The sequence below is a fragment of the Acartia tonsa genome, chromosome 10 (genome assembly GCF_053477335.1).
Source record: "Acartia tonsa isolate MP-2025a chromosome 10, ASM5347733v1, whole genome shotgun sequence".
NCBI lineage: Eukaryota > Metazoa > Arthropoda > Copepoda > Calanoida > Acartiidae > Acartia > Acartia tonsa.
Window position 1 is genome coordinate 30,810,630 of NC_137269.1, and position 19,399 is coordinate 30,830,028.

At 31.5% G+C, this 19,399-nt stretch overlaps 1 protein-coding gene across 4 annotated transcripts in view; it reads left to right on the plus strand.

The window, feature by feature from the left end:
* The window catches only part of LOC145329846 (myosin-3-like), a 50,873-nt gene that overhangs the window by 18,791 nt on the left and 12,683 nt on the right, over positions 1–19,399 (plus strand). Inside the window, exons 13-20 of one of the 4 annotated variants that reach the window (XM_080174280.1) lie at positions 6,754–6,793; positions 7,463–7,520; positions 9,614–9,722; positions 10,318–10,416; positions 13,740–13,790; positions 13,977–14,004; positions 15,478–15,540; positions 16,006–16,118. In XM_080174280.1, coding sequence (XP_080030406.1) covers positions 6,754–6,793; positions 7,463–7,520; positions 9,614–9,722; positions 10,318–10,416; positions 13,740–13,790; positions 13,977–14,004; positions 15,478–15,540; positions 16,006–16,118 — 561 coding nt within the window. Of the gene's footprint in view, positions 1–6,753; positions 6,794–7,462; positions 7,521–9,613; positions 9,723–10,317; positions 10,417–13,739; positions 13,819–13,976; positions 14,005–14,304; positions 14,333–15,005; positions 15,034–15,477; positions 15,541–16,005; positions 16,119–19,399 lie in introns of all 4 variants that reach the window. The other 3 variants (XM_080174281.1, XM_080174279.1, XM_080174278.1) reach the window with 3 other exon arrangements.

Below are 19,399 nucleotides of genomic sequence, written 5' to 3' on the forward strand. Positions count from 1 at the left end.
TATCCTTCATCAGATGTTTTTATTTGTTAAAACAAAGTAAGATTGAGAAGTGATAACAATGCTAATACAACCACACAAGGTCATGATACATCAAAGATAAATATAAATATAAGAAAACATTCTGCGCAGATATTTATAGTAATTTTGACAATTAAAGAATTGAAAAATGAATTTATTTTTTTTCAAAAAAGGAGTTAGTTATGTAGATATTTTAAAATGAGTAGCTTTGCTACTAAAAGCAAATCAATAAGTAAAACAAATACAATTGAACACACACAGATATTCAATTAATATAACAATGAAACATTAAATGTATCTATTTTTTAACAGCCTAGTACATCATTATACAGGCGTCACAACTTTTTCTGGGTATCAGAGATGGGTTTTTTGAGTCAAGAATGCCGCGTTTTTTCGACATTTTTTAGACCTGTCGTCTTCCGTCTATCAATCATTATTATGAAAATGCCTCGTAGGATATAAACAGAGTATACAAAATATTCAAAACTTTAAAATTATTATTTTAGCCATTTGTATAATGTCTAATAAAGCTCTAAAAAGATGCATTAATTAATATATAGCAAAAATGGATTTAAGATTATTTATTTTTCTTCTATAAAAGCCGCACCAACAAAAGTGAAATAAATAAATAAATAGTTGTATACACTGTTTAAATCCAACGAGGCATTTTCATAATAATGATTGATTGACGGAAGACGACAGGTCTAAAAGATATCGAAAAAACGCGGAATTCTTGACTCAAAAACCCTTCTCCGAACATTTAAAGTTTAAATTTCAAGGAGGATCTGATTAGATTTTCTGATAAGACATTGGGAATCATTTTCAATTATTTGATTATTAGAACTCAACATTTTTTACAAAAAAAGGTCATAATTTAACTAATTCTTTTTTATGATTTTACAAAATTTTATTTTTGAATAAAAGTTTGCTTAGGTTTATTGATACAATTTTATCCTTACTATTTTAAAACCTAACCTTTTTAAAAATTTAATTGAATGCATTGAATATTAACGCAAGATAGAACCATTATTTTAAACATTCTTGTAAAAATTAGTATTGTTAAGTAATTAAGTTTGTATTAAGAATCTTGAATTTTAGACAAGTTCACAATAAAGTAGCAAAACTATTTTAAGTAATTCTGCTTATTAAAAGCTCTGTCATGATTCATGAATGTCTTATTTCTTGAGCTTTGTTTTTATGGATATTTTCATTCTAGATATATGTATTTCTATAAATACATTAAGAAATAACTCAATCTTTAAACTAAAACATATGCACTTATATGCCAAGAAAGAATTTTAAAATTAGATTATCATAGTTCCAATTGATTCATACAGAAAGCTTTGATACTATTGGATGTTTTTACCTTTGTTAATAACCAATTTCTCGATTCTAAGCCAGTTTTAGGTGGTTCTAACTAGTCCTTGATAATTGAATCTTTATAAAAACAAGAACAATTATGATTTAGAGTAGCCAAAACAAGGACAAATACAGATCCTACAAAAATGTAAATAAAACAAGGGAAAAGAAGGCAACACAACTAAATATTACACAAATAGATATTTCTGAACAAATGACCAAATCTAGACAAATACTTGAAAAACACTAGACAAATACTGGACAAAATCTAGGTTAGTATTATAAAACAAGACAGATATATATAAGATGAATTCAATGAATGTTGAAAAACACTAGACCAATACTGGACAAAATCTAGAAAAACATGACAAATACTAGAAAAAAACAAAACATAAATTCTAGAGAAATATTAAACTGGTACAAGACATATATAAGATGAATTCAATTAATATTGGACAATTTCTTGAAAAATACTGGACAAAAACTAGACAAAAACTTGACATATACTAGAATAAAACAAAACAAATTTATCATTAGTTCTAGACAAATATTGGACTGATACAAGACATAAGACTAATATTAGACTAAAAAAGCTGAAAATCAATTAATCGAGGACCAAATTGTAGAATTGCTGTGATTTAATCAATAGGAAAAAAAAACAATTATTATTGTATAAACAATTGTTTCTTTTGTTATATCTGAATAAAAAAGATTGTATCCAAAATTTACTTATGATCTAATAAGTCAATAGGTAGATTATGAGATTTGTGACTAATTTATAATGAACGTACTTAATTGTATCTGTATTTATGTCTGTCCTTTAAGATTTTTCTAACTGCTATCTATATAACATCTTTATTTGGAATAATGGATATAAAATACGTGTATATTAATAGAGATTTTCGCGTACCATAATAAAATGTTTCTTCCACTGGCTAATATAACAATACCCCCACACCTTTTATGACTTTTAAGAAACGTATTGACCAACATTTAAGGACTATACTAGCAATCAAAATTGACAAAAAATTCCCTGTCATAATATCCATTTTTGACATAGTAACAAATAAGATACAAAATAAAGATTTAATAAGGATATAAAAATCAGTACTGACAATTTATTAAAAATAATTGATAATAAGTATGGCTATAAAATATATAAATGGATTTAGTTTGAAGTGTACAGAGCAGAAATAGATTAGAGTTTATTTTGATAAATTTTAGAAATGGGTATTAAATTAATACTTCCTATATACTAAAATTAAAGGCTGTTAAACTTCTTTATATTTATTTTCTTCACATCTAAAAATATTAGGTATCATAACTTGTTATTTTTACAACTACAACTATATTTTTGAGAGCTAAGTTTATCCAAACTCATTTGAAGAAACCTAAACGAGCTAGGGGCTCAGCTTATAGTTAGTAAGTAAAACCAGGGTGGGAGGGGACATTGAGCTGTTTATAACACCAGTCCCCAAAGTTTTGTAATAATATATTCGGGTATAGTCCCTTTCGTAACATCGCACCTTATGAGGCGATTCTTCGTATTTTTCACAGTAGCTTTTCTCCTTTTTCTAGCCCCTGTGGGGCCAATTACCTAACCCTGTGGGGCAATCACCTAACCCAATATAACCTAACCTAACCTAAAATAACCTATAAAAGCAGTTTTAAAAATACGACGCATCGCCCCTTATGGGGCGATGGTTCGAAAGGGACTATTCCCATATATTCTTATTCGTTGACTTAAAACTTTGGTGTTATTGAATTTTTATTTGTTAGTTCATTAAGTTGAGTGTCCTAACGTTGCAACCACCATTTGTAATCTACAGAATGCACATCAATTTATCGGACATTATCTTATCCCTTTAGATCCCTGAAGTAAAACATTATTTCTTTTATCTTCTATAAACAGAAAAATAAATGTTTTTTTTTCATTTGCCTCATTTTCTGTGTGTCTACTTCTGACATATTATTAGATTATGTTTAGTTTATATAAAGTAAGATTTAATGTTTTTAGTCTATTTTTAGACATACTACACTTCGCCACTGTCAACTAGGGGCTTCGATTGTTAATGAGGAAGTGGGGTTTCCCATCCCAATCTGGCATTTGTTTTTAGAAAATAAGGGATGTATTGAAGGTTTTTTTTTTCTTGGGAGAGTTCATATTCCCTAAAAAAACCCATCACTTTCCTGTTTTACATAACGATAAAAAAGTGATATTTTCGGTATTTTTTAAAACACATTTTGTCCGTCCGTCCGTCAGTCAGTCATTCCGTAAAGCTATGGCGGAAATGTGATTTTCTCAGCTGTTCTTAATGTAATATACCTTGTCCGTCGGTCTGTCAGTCATGCTACAAAATATAAACATTAAAAATATGAACTATGAAAGAAAGGTTTCGTTACTATTTTGTCCAATTTATTTCTATTCTAATGTATTTTAACAATTGATCTCTAAATCTCCTTGTCCGCATTCCCATCCATATTTTGTTGTTCTTCACTGCTTATGGATGCTGCCATCCTTGTCTGTTTGAATAAAAACGTATCTTTTGCTTATGTTAGGTCAAAAAAAGGTTAGAAGAGTCCCACATGTATAGTACCCCTTAGGGAAAATGTACACCGGGGTTTAGGCCTCCATAATTCCTAATATTATGTTTAAAAGCAGGGTTGGGGGGGGGATGGGGGTGGTATTGCTTGGAAAGAAATAGGTTTCAGTGAAAGAACCGACACAATCTTTTTTTGTTGTCCCCAAAAATAAAAATTATATATTCAATTTTCATTTACGAGGCCAGGTCAAACCTATTTCATAAAGTACTACGGTTTTCTATGTCTGTAGCTTAAGATTTGATTTTTATATTAATTTAGTTTTAGGCTATTTTCCTAGTTTCCTTACTCCCTCAAATACAGAGCTCCTAGATGATAGAAGCGCAGCCGCTAGTTGTCTATAAAACAATACTAGAAATACATTTTCTTGATGTATAAATTGTAATTCTTGTACATCTAAAATTCCGGGTTAGCTTTCAAATGATTAAATATTTATACTTCGCTATCCAACATAATGTTCCCGTAAAAACACAAAAAAAACAAGGATGACAACATCCATATAAGCGAAGTCAATAACTCAGACGGATATTCAAACATTGACAAATATAGAGTTCAATATGAGTCAAACATAATATTATTTTAATTTCAAAAATTTATTAAATGATACTAAAAGCTAGTATTTAGCTTGACGATATTTTAGTTGTTTTTTGAATATTATCCGGATTTAGCAGTTCGTTCATTATTTCTATGTTATAATCATGAAAATAAACACATTTTTAATAAAAATTTTAAATTTAAATAAAAAAGTCAATTTTCTTTTTAGAGTTGTCTATTTCTATATAGTTTTAACAACTAGACTAGGTTAATTTAGGTTTATTATGATTAGATTAGGTTATACCCTGCAAGGATTAGGCCCCTAAAAAGGTGATAAAGGGTTGCTTCCATGTGGAATAACAATGTATCGTTACATATACCATTTATGAATGGTTCGCAAAATTTATTAATTGCGTATTTATCTGTAAGATTCGCACACCTAAATTTCCAACACGTTATCTAATATGTTTATTGAAAGCTGCACACTTTTCTGATTAGCAGAAATAAACATCTTACAATAATACAGATTAACAAGGATGACAACGTCCATTAAAGCGAAGCTCTGAAACGATATGATAGACGAACATTAACTTTTGTTGAGTGTCAGAACTGAATATACAAAATATGAAAATATAAGGTTTGACAAAATTATACGTAAATTTGTTGCAAATCTTCTTAAATACAGAATTCTGTTTAAGGACATACTGACATTTTTAATACTTGATTATAGAGATGCTTCGCTCAAAATATTGTACCTTATTGTAATAGAAATCAGTAATCAAAAAATCACTTAAAAATTTTTATCAAAAAGTAAAAAAATCAACATGTTTAGAATGAACGTACGGACATTCTGGTAACGATTATAGAGTTGCTACGCTTTTAAAATCGTACCTAACTACTACAGGAATCACAATGCAAAGTTTGAAATCGATAGGACAATTCTAACATGCCTAAATTAACGAAAAAAAGCTAACTATCTCGGACGGACGTACGGACCGACCCTAATTATAAAAAAGCCTCGCTTTTAAAAACAATACCAAAGCAATCAAAAGAGAAACTAAAATATAATATTATAAGAAACACTAAACCATTGCACGGAGGAAGAAACATTGGGCTGTATATTACACTAGTCCACAAAGCTTTAAATTTTCATTTTCATATTCGTTGGTTTAATAACCTTGGCGATTTTTATTGAATTTTGATTGGTTGGTTCATTAAGTTGAGTGTCCAAACCACTAAGTTTAATCTACTGATGGGTTAATTTTGTGTATCATCATTTGGGAATGGGATGTACCTCAATTTATCAGCTATTTCCATACCCTTTAGTTCCCTGAAAGCTTTAAATATAAATACATGTAAATTCGTATAACATATTTGTGTCATTGAGGGAGTTTGGTTTTTTTTAGAATGTTATGTATGTTATGTTTCGAACTCTTTGACAGAACATCATCGTATCCCAGATAAAAAGTAGCTGCGCTGTTAAAAAAAGGTTCTTTTGCGGGTATGCCATAACATCTGATCTCATTCTCTTTCTCTGTTCTTCTCATCTTTAACCAATACTTTCAACATTCACAATATTTTATAACCAGCACTAGCAAGTCCATGATTAAAACCCCGCGGAATTAGAGTAACTGGTAAGATGTCGGCTTGCTGTCAGGTTCGAGTCTAGTTCACACTACGTCATACTAGAGACGTTGAAAATGGTACCTACTGCTGCTATGTCAGGCACATAAACAGGCACAACTCATTACTATGAACATTTAGTACTGCCAGAAAAAGGTCGTGCAATCAAAGGGTTAGTTGTCTAATGGGGAAAAGACACCGAAATTATAATAAGCGAAGTATGTTTCAAGGTGCGTGGAGATGTGTAGACACCAAGCCCACTAGAGGTCATGTCCATAATTAATGCAGCAACAACAAGTTAACAATTAGAATAATCTTTAAAATTAATGAATATGCCACAAGATTTTAAAATTTATTGCTGGCGTATGTTATTTTTTAGGGGCTTAAGCTTAAGCTTCTAGGATTTTTTGATTATACAAAAATCCAGAATATTTTATTCAGAATGTTTTTTTGCAGATATTTATTGGACTTATTGTATTTTATAAAAGTGTTATTTTTTTACTTTTTACTTTCTTTTTATAACTAATTTTAAAATTCCTTTCCCCTATACTCGATTGGCCTTAAAGACCTGTCGTATCCGCTAGTTAAAAATCAAATAAATAAACCAAATATATTCAGGTATGCTGGAAACCTGGCTGAAGTAGAAAGTATTATTCAGGTAATTTTTGGGTAGTGAAGCTACTCTACAATTCACTTTGTCTGTACTTCCAATCGTCAGTCAGTCCGTAACGCTATCATTTCTCGGCTGCTATTCAAACAGATAAAGATGATATTTATATTTCCAAAAAGCAAAGAGCGTTTCTTACGGTATGCGTGTTATTTTTCTTCTATTAACATAAGTCGCGCAATTAGTGTTTAAAAAAGGATTCACATTTTTGCCCACCCTTTAAGATAAACTGATGCTTTTTAGTGAAGACTCCCCTTACCAAAGAACATTGATTATATTTTCAACTATTACAAAATGATATGTCAAGGATTTGTGATTTTCTTTCCAATCTCATCCTTCTGTTTCTTTTCCCTCCTCTCTTTTTTTTTACATATGACCACTGAAAATCTGCCCTTCATTCAGTCCATTAATGATTTTTTTGCGCTTCTTTGTATTTATTGATGCGTTCGCTATCCGTTATGTTGGAAAATAAGTAAAAAAGGTTTAATAAACAAACAAGTTCATTCATTCAATGACTTAACTTAGGATATCTTTAATTTAAATCTTGATGGTGGGTTAAGACTAGCAGTTATTTTTATCCACAGAAGGGGTAGTCATTGATGATGTAAATCAATCGTCCATTGTCTTATCCCTTCACCACTAAAATTGTTTATATATTAGGAGGAGACGAGAGTTAGACAAGAAAACGAAGAGAAGGCTGGCATAGCAGAGAGAAGAGGTAGGATAATGGATGTAAAACATACGTGGATATTATGACAGAATTGTTGCCAATTTAGGTTGCAATATCCCCTCGCATTTATTGGTCGGGCAGTTTATACAGTAAGAGGAAAGGAGAAGTAGAAACAGGAACTTTTATCCGTTTCAAAATACTCGTTCTTAGCCATAGAAATTTTGAGAATCGTCCAACTTTGAGGTTTTTTGAGAGCTGCGAACGAAATATTTTGAAACGGACAAAAGTTCTCCTTTTTATCTTCACTCAGTTGTCCCCATAATGGTTTTATATTATTTTACGTCCCTCTCCATTCTAGATTCTCAAGGCACTAAGTAAGTAGATATTTCTTAAGCTTCGCTAATTATTCATGTAGTCATCCTTGCGCTGTTTAGCTAGCAAAGCCACTCTTCAAGTTTTGATCTTTTCATGGTTCTACATATTAGTTTCGCATCATGAATGATTTTCAATGATTTGTAGACAAAACCTTTAAAAACAAAAATTAATTTTTGTATATTTTAAGCATGATTTGCAATTTTTATTCTTTTTATCCATACTAGCGGTTACGCCCGTAGCGTCTAGAGGTTCAGAATTCGGCAGCCTAAAACCATCACAGGAACTTTTCAAAGATTACCTAAAATTAAAAACCTAATCGGTTCTATAGAAATCTTAAGCTGTAAACAAAAAAACTTTTTTACTTTAAATAATAACATTATTTGGCCTTGTTGATGCCCTACAAAAATATTTACCTGTTTAATTAAACTCCTTCGCAACTCATGGAACAAATCGTTTATGTTTTCAATATAAAAACCTATTAGCTAAGCCGGATAAATGTCAAGAAGTATAATGTAAAAATAATACGTCATTGTACAAACTTTTTAATATTTAATACACTTCATATTTTAGACATCTTTTTGCAAAGATTATTTAGAAGAAAATAATAACTTATTTATATTTTATTTATTTCTTTAACCTTTTTCCATAAATTTAATTTTCTCATTTGTAAAAAAGTTATTTTTATCAACAACGTTTTTTAAAGCTTCATATTTTTAAACTTTTTATGTTTGGTGATTTTTACTGTATTTATAATTTATTTAAAATATTAGCTCCTACACCAACCTAGAGGCCTCTAGGGGCACTTGAAGGAGAGATTGGGGGAGGGAGGGGGGGGGGGTGGAATTCGACTATCCAATTTCTTAGTTTAGATGTAAAAAGAAAAGAGATGTTCGCTTGATGCTTGCGTTGAAATAGAAATATATCACTTAATTCAATAAATATTCGATGGTTGTCATGTTATGGGCCATGCAAGCTTTCCAGACCAACAGCCAGTGTATTATAAAGTTGCTGCGCTAGAAGAAAATTTTAAAAATGTTGGGTTGCTTTGTTTTGTTCTATGTGAAATAGAAATCTCTTGGGAATAAGATCTACAACTATTCTTATATACTATTACTTACTCAAATCATTGGTGATTCAAAAATAAACAAGAACATTTATGTCCAAAACAAAGAGTGAGGGAGAGAGAAGAAGAGCTAAAAAAAACCTAAGACCCTTTCCTTACTCTTAAAAAACTATTATTGACTTTTGAAATTCTTTATTAGAGTAGTAGCGCCTTTGTTTTGACTGAGCTGTTTGTTTTTTGACTGACCGACCATAAATATAAGTAAACTTTGCTTTAAAAAAAACTTATGAGAGCAAAATATAACGCAGTAAATAGAAGAATAAATTATTAAAATGTACTCTCAATTTTACAGGAATTTAAACGTATGAATTTAAGTCGCTTTGAACTAAACAAAACGTTTGATATATATATTACAAGTCTAGTAAAACTTGTATCTCCTCTTCCAACAATTGTTAAAGTTTAGCCCCAAGATGATGTGATCAGACTTGTGTGAACTAAATTTTATTCTATTTATTTCCTCTTAAAGTTCAACAAAGAATATATAGGAACAATTGTGACCAAAAACAGTGTAAATAATATTTTAAACACAAAATTTGTCCACAGCATCGTACATGGCTACGATTTTGTTTGACCTTTGGATTGGCATTATGAATTTATCTTTTTTAAATCTTCCTAAATGCTTCAACTGTTCTTTCAATTTCAGGAAATGCGCTGGTTAGCGAGGTGGAGGAAAGTCGTCTTCTAGTAGAAACAGCTGATCGAGCCCGCCGTGCCGCAGAGATGGAGCTCAATGAATGCCGCGATAAAGTGAGGTAGGCGTCTTGTAAGATTGGTTTTATTCTCGAGTATCTTTGCTGGCTTATTGACACGCCCTAAAGCATTTTAGACAACTAATTTTCTTCTTCATTAAGTTCTAACTGTAAAGCAGGCTTTGTCAATGAAAAAGGGGAGAAACTAACAGTTCTAAGGTCCTTTCATATAAAAACCACTACCTAATTATTTTGTCATAATCCTAATTTTCCCTAATAAAAGATGTCATGATTTTCTTTCTCTCTTTCTTTGTTTTTTATATCATATTCATAATCCTATGTGGGAATCCTAGCTTTTATAAAAGTTACAGGATGCCTTCGTGTTTGTGTGTTTACCAAAGAATCTCACTAACCGCTAAACCGATATGATTCTCCTGTAAAGTGTAGCTGGGAAGGTTAATAACTATTTTGGGAGAGGGTATCACCACCCTCTAAAGAGATATCGTCCAAGAAATAAGGTTCTCCCCTCCTTTTTTTTACTTTTTCTCTCCTCCTCCTAGAGACCTCTAGGGGCATAGCTGATTAAATTTAAATACTTCTACAAGCCACTGATTTTGTCTAAATGTTTTAACCAACTTTTTTTATCTATCTTTTCTAGTGAGCTGAGCACGGCTAATTTGTCAGTGGTTGCTGAGAAGCGCAGGATGGAGTCGATTGTCAGGGGACTTCAACAAGAAATTGATGATCTAGTCATTAGGTAAGCACTTTTTTTTTTCAGTCATTCGGTAATATTAAGGTTTCCATTTTTTTCTCTCCAAAATTTCAACATATGACAATTGTAAAAAAATGGGAAAAGATCTATTCTTGGTGCCCCCCTGTAACAATTTATCATAATTACCCTTCAAAGTGGGAAGTCAAAAAACAATGGTTAATGTTTACTACACGCCATATAATGAAAGTGCATCTTTAATGACATAATATTTATGTAAAGCAGTTATTAAATAAAACCAAGAAATGTATTTTTTTTTTATATAAATTCTAAGTAAGTGTTCTATATTCGCTTCCAAATAAATCTTAAAAACACGGTATTTTTCAAGTACTTCTTACTTTTTGTGTGTTTTAATGTCGAGACTACTCTATAATCCACTTTTCTTTACTATATTGGGGAAATGTGATTTGGACGGTTGCTTTTCACGGTTGCTTTTCAAGATATACATCTGAAGTTTCTTAAAGATTCCCTATACTAATGACCATAAAGTATGTAATTTACTTTGTACGTTGGCGTTTCAGTCATGCTACAAGATATAAAATACATGTGAAATGTACCATAATTTCCCCCCCAATAAATCTATTCTTGATTTAAACAAATGCACTATAAATCTTCTTCCCATAAACATTATTTTTTTGTGCTTCGCTACTTATGTCATCCTTGTTTATTTCTAATTAGAACAGGATTTGTTACTATAATTTTTCAAAATCCTGTTTGTACAGGATATTTTTTAAGCAGCTTGTTGGTAAAATCCCCAGAGGAAATCTAATTAGTAAAATATATAAGTTGGAAAGAATTAAAATGTTAGAGGGAGATTTGAAATCTGCATCAAATTTTAAGGATTTAAAAAAAAAATTCGTTTTTTGTATAATTCTATATCTGAAAGCGGAAATACAATTAAGTTAATTAATTTTGACATCTGTAATTGGTGGATTAAAAAAATCTGCGCTCTGATTGGAGAAGCTTAAGTGTCGTACATTATTCAACCAATTAGAGCCCAGGTAGTTTTCAATCCACCTATCACGGATGTCACAATTAATTAACTTAAATTGTATTTCCGCTTTTAGATAAAGAATTGTACAAAAAACGAATTTTATAATAAAAATCCTTATAATTTAATGCAGATTTTAAATCTCCTTTTAACATTAAAATTCTTTCCAACTTATATATCTTACTAATTAGTTTATATTCTTTTGTTATTATTATGAAGTGAACTAATTAAAAAACATAGATGACAACATCCATAAGTAGTAAAGCACATAAAAATATTGGAAGGACAAACAGACAAAGTGAGTTATAGAGCAGTTGTTCAGTTATTATTACAAATAAAAAAAAGATAGAGGGAATATTGAAAAACTCAAAGAAAATCACGAAACCTTTAAAAACCAGGTTTATGTGTATGAAGCATGACTAACAGTCAGACAACCGAAACAATGTAAAGACTATATGCTTCAATGAAAATTTTAGCTGTCTATTTTCAATAACAGCCGAGAAAATCACATTTCCCCCAGAGCATTACGAAGTAAATGACTGACGACCAGATAAAGTGAAAATACTAATATAAAAAACTACTAGGAATGACATTTTATTAATCGAAACTGAATTACTTTTAGATTATATAAATATACTAGAGTTGGCTCGATATAATTATCTCCCTATTGGCTAGTTTTCTATATGCATATCTATTTCTCAATAAATCTATTTTCCTCACCCGGCATTACTATCTAAAAGAAAGTAAATATTTAATAATCAAAATGATTTTAAAAAGATTTTTTAAATTATATTTTTTTCTTTACATTACCATCACCAAAGGGTTAATGATGATGATTACAATTTTAGTTTAATATTTGAACACACAAAGTGTCGCCACAATCGAATTCTTTTAAAAAAGAGTTTTCTTAAATTTATTATATTTTAAATCTAAATTTTCTTTTTTATAATTAGAAATTAAATACATTGATATAAGGTAAATAGCAACATGAAATTAAAAAAAGGAATTTATTCTTAAAAAAGTAAAATAATGGGTCTTATCGTTCTGGGCAATGAGAGTTTATTATGGATTATTGGAGCACTATGAGTTTTAAACAAATATTCCTTGGAAAACTTGAGCTCGTTTATAGACATTTATTTCCTATATAGATCTGACATGGATCTTGAAGCAATTAAGCAGGCCGTTTTGTACATGTTAAAAATTGGAAGATTTCATTAAATAAAAGTTATCGCAAATATACTTAGTAAATATTAAGATTTTTATATGAACTCTAGTTCTTGGAATACTCCCACTTAATAACTTACTTAAGCCTTCTTTTTCTTTTATCTTAACACTTGAAATATTATTTTTTTTTGTAACAAGGTATCTTCAAACAAAGATTTTATTTTATATTTAATTGAAAAGTTTTGTTAAAGCGAAGTTTTTTTCTGATTGTCAATAATAGATCATATCTAAAGCATACAACTAGTCACGTTTATTTTAAAATGTTTTAACGTTTTATTTGAGATAATTTTGAAATGGTTATTTCTTGGACGATAAACCTTCTCTAGAAATAAAAAAAGTAATAATTTGTATTAATATGTATCTATTATTATCTATTGCACGACTGTTTATTTTATTGGAATTTTTTTAACATCGTTTTTTATTGAAATCTCCCTTCTCGTATATCTAGCTCTCCTTAGTGTACATATATCCTAGTAATAAAATAGCTGCGCTATTATATAATATATTGTGGGTAGATTTTTAACTAAATATTTAAAAGATTAGTATATTAGTATATTTTTATTTTCAAATGATCTCACTTAAAATGAGAGCAAACGTTTTCCTCTACAATTGCCTACATTTTTTTTTGATAGCGAAGCTACCGTATGTTTATAAACTCAGTGTGTTGTATAGATAGGTTGTAAAGATTACTTTAATTTCTGACCAAAGACTATCTTGTTTATAAGTCTTTTTTTTTACTTTAAGGCTTTTTTTTCTATTATGAAATATCATTTATAATTGTACTGAAATAATTATGTAACTCAGGGAGGGAGGGAACATTGGACTGTATATAACAATAGAACCCAAATTTTTAAAACCTTGTTATCTAATTAGTTGTTACAAATCTTTGGGCACTCTTATTGAAATTTGATTGGTTGATTCCGAACTAGTAATGTTTAAAACTTTCCAACTGGTATGTTTAATCTATAAATTATTAAGTTATCGTCCATTGTCCTATACCTTAAGACCTCTATGAGAAACTATTTTAATATACGTCGATAATAATACGGATTACATTTCATTTCTTACCTATAAAATTTCTTCTTTTATATTCTAGTGTAAAGAATTCTGACGAAAAGAGTAAGAAGGCCGTGAGTGATGCCGCAAGGTTGGCGGATGAACTTAGAACTGAACAGGTCAGTTATCTATCTATCTATCTATAAAAAGGCGATCAGTGATGCCGCAAGGTTGGCAGATGAACTTAGAACTGAACAGGTCAGTTATCTATCTATCTGTATGTCTATCTATCTATCTGTTTATATATATATAAGAAAGCTGTGAGTGATGCCGCAAGGTTGGCAGATGAACTTAGAACTGAACAGGTCAGTTATCTATCTATCTGTATGTCTATCTATCTATCTGTTAATATATATAAGAAAGCGGTGAGTGATGCCGCAAGGTTGGCAGATGAACTTAGAACTGAACAGGTCAGATATCTATCTATCTGTATGTCTATTATCTATCTGTTTATCCAAATATATATAAGAAGGCAGTGAGTGATGCCACAAGGTTGGCAAATGAACTTAGAACTGAACAGGTCAGTTATCTATCTATCTATCTGTCTGTGTGTCTATCTATCTATCTGTTTATATATATAAGAAAGCGGTGAGTGATGCCGCAAGGTTGGCAGATGAACTTAGAACTGAACAGGTCAGATATCTATCTATCTGTATGTCTATTATCTATCTGTCTATCCAAATATATATAAGAAGGCAGTGAGTAATGCCGCAAGGTTGGCAGATGAACTTAGAACTGAACAGGTCAGTTATCTATCTATCTATCTATCTAAATCTATAAGAAGGCGGTGAGGGACTCCGCAAGGTTGGCAGATGAACTTAGAACTGAACAGGTCAGTTATCTATCTATCTGTATGTCTATTATCTATCTGTCTATCCAAATATATATAAGAAGGCAGTGAGTAATGCCGCAAGGTTGGCAGATGAACTTAGAACTGAACAGGTCAGTTATCTATCTATCTATCTAAATCTATAAGAAGGCGGTGAGGGACTCCGCAAGGTTGGCAGATGAACTTAGAACTGAACAGGTCAGTTATCTATCTATCTGTATGTCTATTATCTATCTGTCTATCCAAATATATATAAGAAGGCAGTGAGTAATGCCGCAAGGTTGGCAGATGAACTTAGAACTGAACAGGTCAGTTATCTATCTATCTATCTAAATCTATAAGAAGGCGGTGAGGGACTCCGCAAGGTTGGCAGATGAACTTAGAACTGAACAGGTCAGTTATCTATCTATCTGTATGTCTATCTATCTATCTGTCTATCCATAATATAAATAAGAAAGCGGCGAGTGATGCCGCAAGGTTGGCAGATGAACTTAGAACTGAACAGGTATTAATATTAATATTTATTTTAAGATCCCCATTTATCTATCTAACTTTCTATCTATTTATAATTATCTATTATCCTATCTCTATCCAACTATCTATTGTTCAAATATCTGCATCTATATCTATATCATAATATCTGTTTGTCTATCTATCTCTCTGTCAACTTATCTATCTACATATCTATGTATCTATCTATTTATTAGGAACACTCTACTACACCTGTGGCAATAGCCAAGACTAGTAAGGCACAGTGCAATGATCTACTGTCTATCTATCTATGTATTTAGGAGCACTATACTACAGCTGTAAGATTAGCCAAGACTAGTGAGGCACAGTACAATGATCTACTATCTATCTATCTATTTATTTATTTAGGAGCCCTCTACTACAGCTGTAAGATTAGCCAAGATCTACTGTCAATCTATTTATCTATCTATTTATTTAGGAGCACTCTAATACAACTGTAAGATTAGCCAAGACTAGTGAGGCACAATGCAATGAACTACAGGTATGAGTTTCACAAAAGTAGCGTAACTACGTAATAATTTAATTCTATTATATGATTATTTTAATTGTCCTATTTTTTCTCACTTAATTGTCTTTCATGTAAATGTCCATGATATTAGAGAGGGTTTGATTGACTTAAATTAAATATAAATAATTTTTTTGAAAAGGTTTGCGTTCGTTTGTTTGTTACATAAATCTTGGTACTGAGTACTTAGTAGTCCCACAAGGGGGTTAGGACACCGCAAGTAAAAGATCCACTATATAACCCCTCCCCCCACCTCATGAGTTAGGCTTAGAAAAACGACAATTCTCATTATTCAAAAATAAGGAGACAGGGTTTCAGTGTTCGACAGGCCCTTTGAGGGAAAGCACCTACTTGTCGGATTTGCGGCCGTGTAAAGAATTGCAGCTGACTCGTCATTGATCTTGTCGGCCGATAAGTCCTTTCTATAATTGTTATGTGCAGGCACGCCTGGAGGATGCAGAAATAGTGGCCGCCAGCTATGGTAGGAAGATGATTGCTAAACTGGAGGAGAAAATCAGAATGCTGGAATCTGAACTTGGATCCTGCCAAGTCAGGTACTGGTCCTACCTTTCTATATCTTTACGAGTATAGATAACATCTCATCATATCAAAGATGTACAAAATTACCTAATTTTGCAATTTATGACACTTGAGATTATGAGCTTACGTAAAAGGAATGCCATGGTCGGTAAACCGGTGAAACAATGTAATTGTACAGCTTAATCATTATTTCTTAGTTGAGAACTAAACCCCACCCCCCATATTTTAAAAAAGGTTAAAATAAGGGAGGGTCATAGTTTATTTTGGTCTAAAATTATCAAAATAGGCTACGTGAGGTAAGGTTATATTGGGTATAGAGTAGCACCGCAGGGTTAGGACCCCATGCAGGATTTATGCATAGAGAAAAAAACAACCCTATTTATAATTCATTTTTAAAATAATGGGGGTTTTCTCTGCACGTCATGTACTTGAAGGGTAAAAACAGAATTGGATGATGCTCTTCACAGAATCGAACCAATTACCCCAGAAAAAATTGTCCCCTGCATTTAAATAATTGAAATTTGTTATAAAAACTTTTAACAGATGCACATGTAAATTATAATTACATGTTCGTCCATGTGCTTCTTAGAGTTAATCCTATCCATGATCACATGTTTTCAACATTTCAGCTACTCTATAACTTTTTATCTTTGCAAGGCATCTAAAGGGATAAGACATTGGATGATAAATTAATGTACATCCCCAATGATGATCCACTAAATTTCCCATATTTGTAGATATCAATTAGTGGTTTGGACAACTTATTGAATCAAACAATTAAAATTCAATAAATTATAGAAAAATAAAAGTTAATAAGCCAACGAATGAGAAATCGTTATTATAATACTTTGGGGACTTGTGCAATAATCAGGCAATGTCCCCTTCTGACCCTGACTTGATAGACACAATTAATTAAGAAAATTTGGCAGATATGCGGCAACTAAAAAGCACAAAACTATCATATATATATTTATATAAAAATTAATTTACTGAAAAGCTGTGAAGGTTGAAACAAGATTGTCCTATAATTATTATTTCCACCATGTTAATAAAATCCTATTAAGCAAGAATAATTTTTAACAGCACGCAATATTATCATTTTTTTTATGGTTGTAGGGATATTTTATTATATAATTAAATGTTTGTTTGTCTATCTGTTTGTCTCTCTGTCTGTCATTCTGTCTGTCTTTCTGTCCGTCTTTGTTTTCTCTGTCTGTCATTCTGTCTGTCTATCTGTTTGTCTCTCTCTCTGTCATTCTGTATGTCTTTCTGTTTGTCTCTCTGTCTGTCATTCTGTATGTCTTTCTGTTTGTCTCTCTGTCTGTCATTCTGTCTGTCTTTCTGTTTGTCTCTCTGTCTGTAATTCTGTCTGTCATTCTGTCTGTCTATCTGTTTGTCTCTCTCTCTGTCATTCTGTCTGTCTTTCTGTTTGTCTCTCTGTCTGTAATTCTGTCTGTCATTCTGTCTGTCTCTCTGTCTGTCATTCTGTCTGTCTTTCTGTACGTCTTTGTTCTCTCTGTCTGTAATTCTATCTGTCATTCTGTCTTGTGTGTGCGAATGGGGCGTTTGTCCAAATTTAGGTATGGAGACCGCTCTTCTATGAGTACTACTAAAAACCTACTTTTACTGCAATACACATAGACATTCTCATCGTCGGTTCGTTTGTTTAGAATGCTTAACCCTCTATTCCCACAAGTATAATACGAATTTGGTTGAGCTGGTGGAAGCTCAACAAAAGACCCACGCGAAGTATTATGTTGCTTTAATCTAAGAATAAATGGTTGGTTTTGATATTCAATCAGAATTATATAAGTATATTAAGTATTAAGGAAGGAAAATGTTTTTATAAAGTGTATTTATATTACAAGTGCATAAGTTAAGTATGAAAATATTTACAGGATAAGTGTTAAAGTTATAAGTAGAGTAGGACAGAAATGCGCCCTAAGTCCCAAGCAGTGAATTGTGCTAAGTGTTAGAATTCTAACATAAGGCCTAAGCTCAATTCATGCTAAGTACTAAGGGGCCTAAATTTAAACTACAATGCATGCCAAACAACTAAGTCATTACCTTTTAAAGCCAGAAAGAGAAGTTGATGGTAGGAGAGTCAATAAATAACTAACTAAATTTAAGAGGTACATGCTATAACATTAGCTTTGGACCAGGATCTTAGTGTTTGTCTGTACAATTAAATGTCTGTATGTTAATATGTGACGTAAATCAGGCATGGTTGTAGGCATACATATTTGTACTGATTGTTTACATGGTTACTTTAACAATGAACATAATGTCTTTAATAAACATATACTATTAGCAAATCACATACAAATTACCATGAATAGGCTAGCGTTACCCATATATGGTGTCATATAGGTAGAGATAGGCCTATAAATGCATAAAAGGATACAAATAATGCCTTGGGCCTAGCTAAAGTAATTGTGTCTTGCGCCTGATTGCTACTGGATAATTGCGGGGCACACGTCAATCAAATCTTCATAATCTGCTCTATAAAGTGTTGACTTTATATCAAGCATAGATAGATAGTTGTGGATGCAAAGCATTTCTATAAAAGTCTTATATGTACGTTCAAAGAATTTGAAAATTGAGGATCGCATCTCCAGTATGTCTTTCTGTTTGTCTCTCTGTCTGTCATTCTGTCTGTCTTTCTGTTTGTCTCTCTGTCTGTAATTCTGTCTGTCTTTCTGTTTGTCTCTCTGTCTGTCATTCTTTCTGTCCGTCTTTGTTCTCTCTGTCTGTCATTCTGTCTGTCTTTCTGTTTGTCTCTCTGTCTGAAGATTATAGCATCCCATTTGCCAGATTAAACTTGGTTAACAATCTTCCACTTTGTACTCTTCCAGCCACCTGGAATGCGTTTTTCATTAACAATAGCTCTATAGTGGAACAGGCAACTTCTAGATTTAAATTTTATAAAAAATTGAAAAGAAAGCTTTTAGACAGTATTGTAGTTGCCTGTGACAGGCTATTGTGTCCCTCCTGTGACCTTAACATTAATCTATGATTGTACAAGTCAACCTGTAGCTTACCTTTTGATTGCCTAAAATATATACATTTTTTATAATCGCACAGAGACCCTATTTTTTCTCCACTTTCCTATCCCCCCCCCCCCCCTACTTTTCCGAAACATCCTTCCTTGCATATTGCTGTATATAGTGTACATATATTACTTATATAAAAAGACCGCTTAAAAAAAACATTTAAATCGAAGTCTAAAATTAAAAGGCTGTCAACACCGCCCTCAGGCGTTTTTCAGTCCTTGGATACTTGTATTATATTGTGT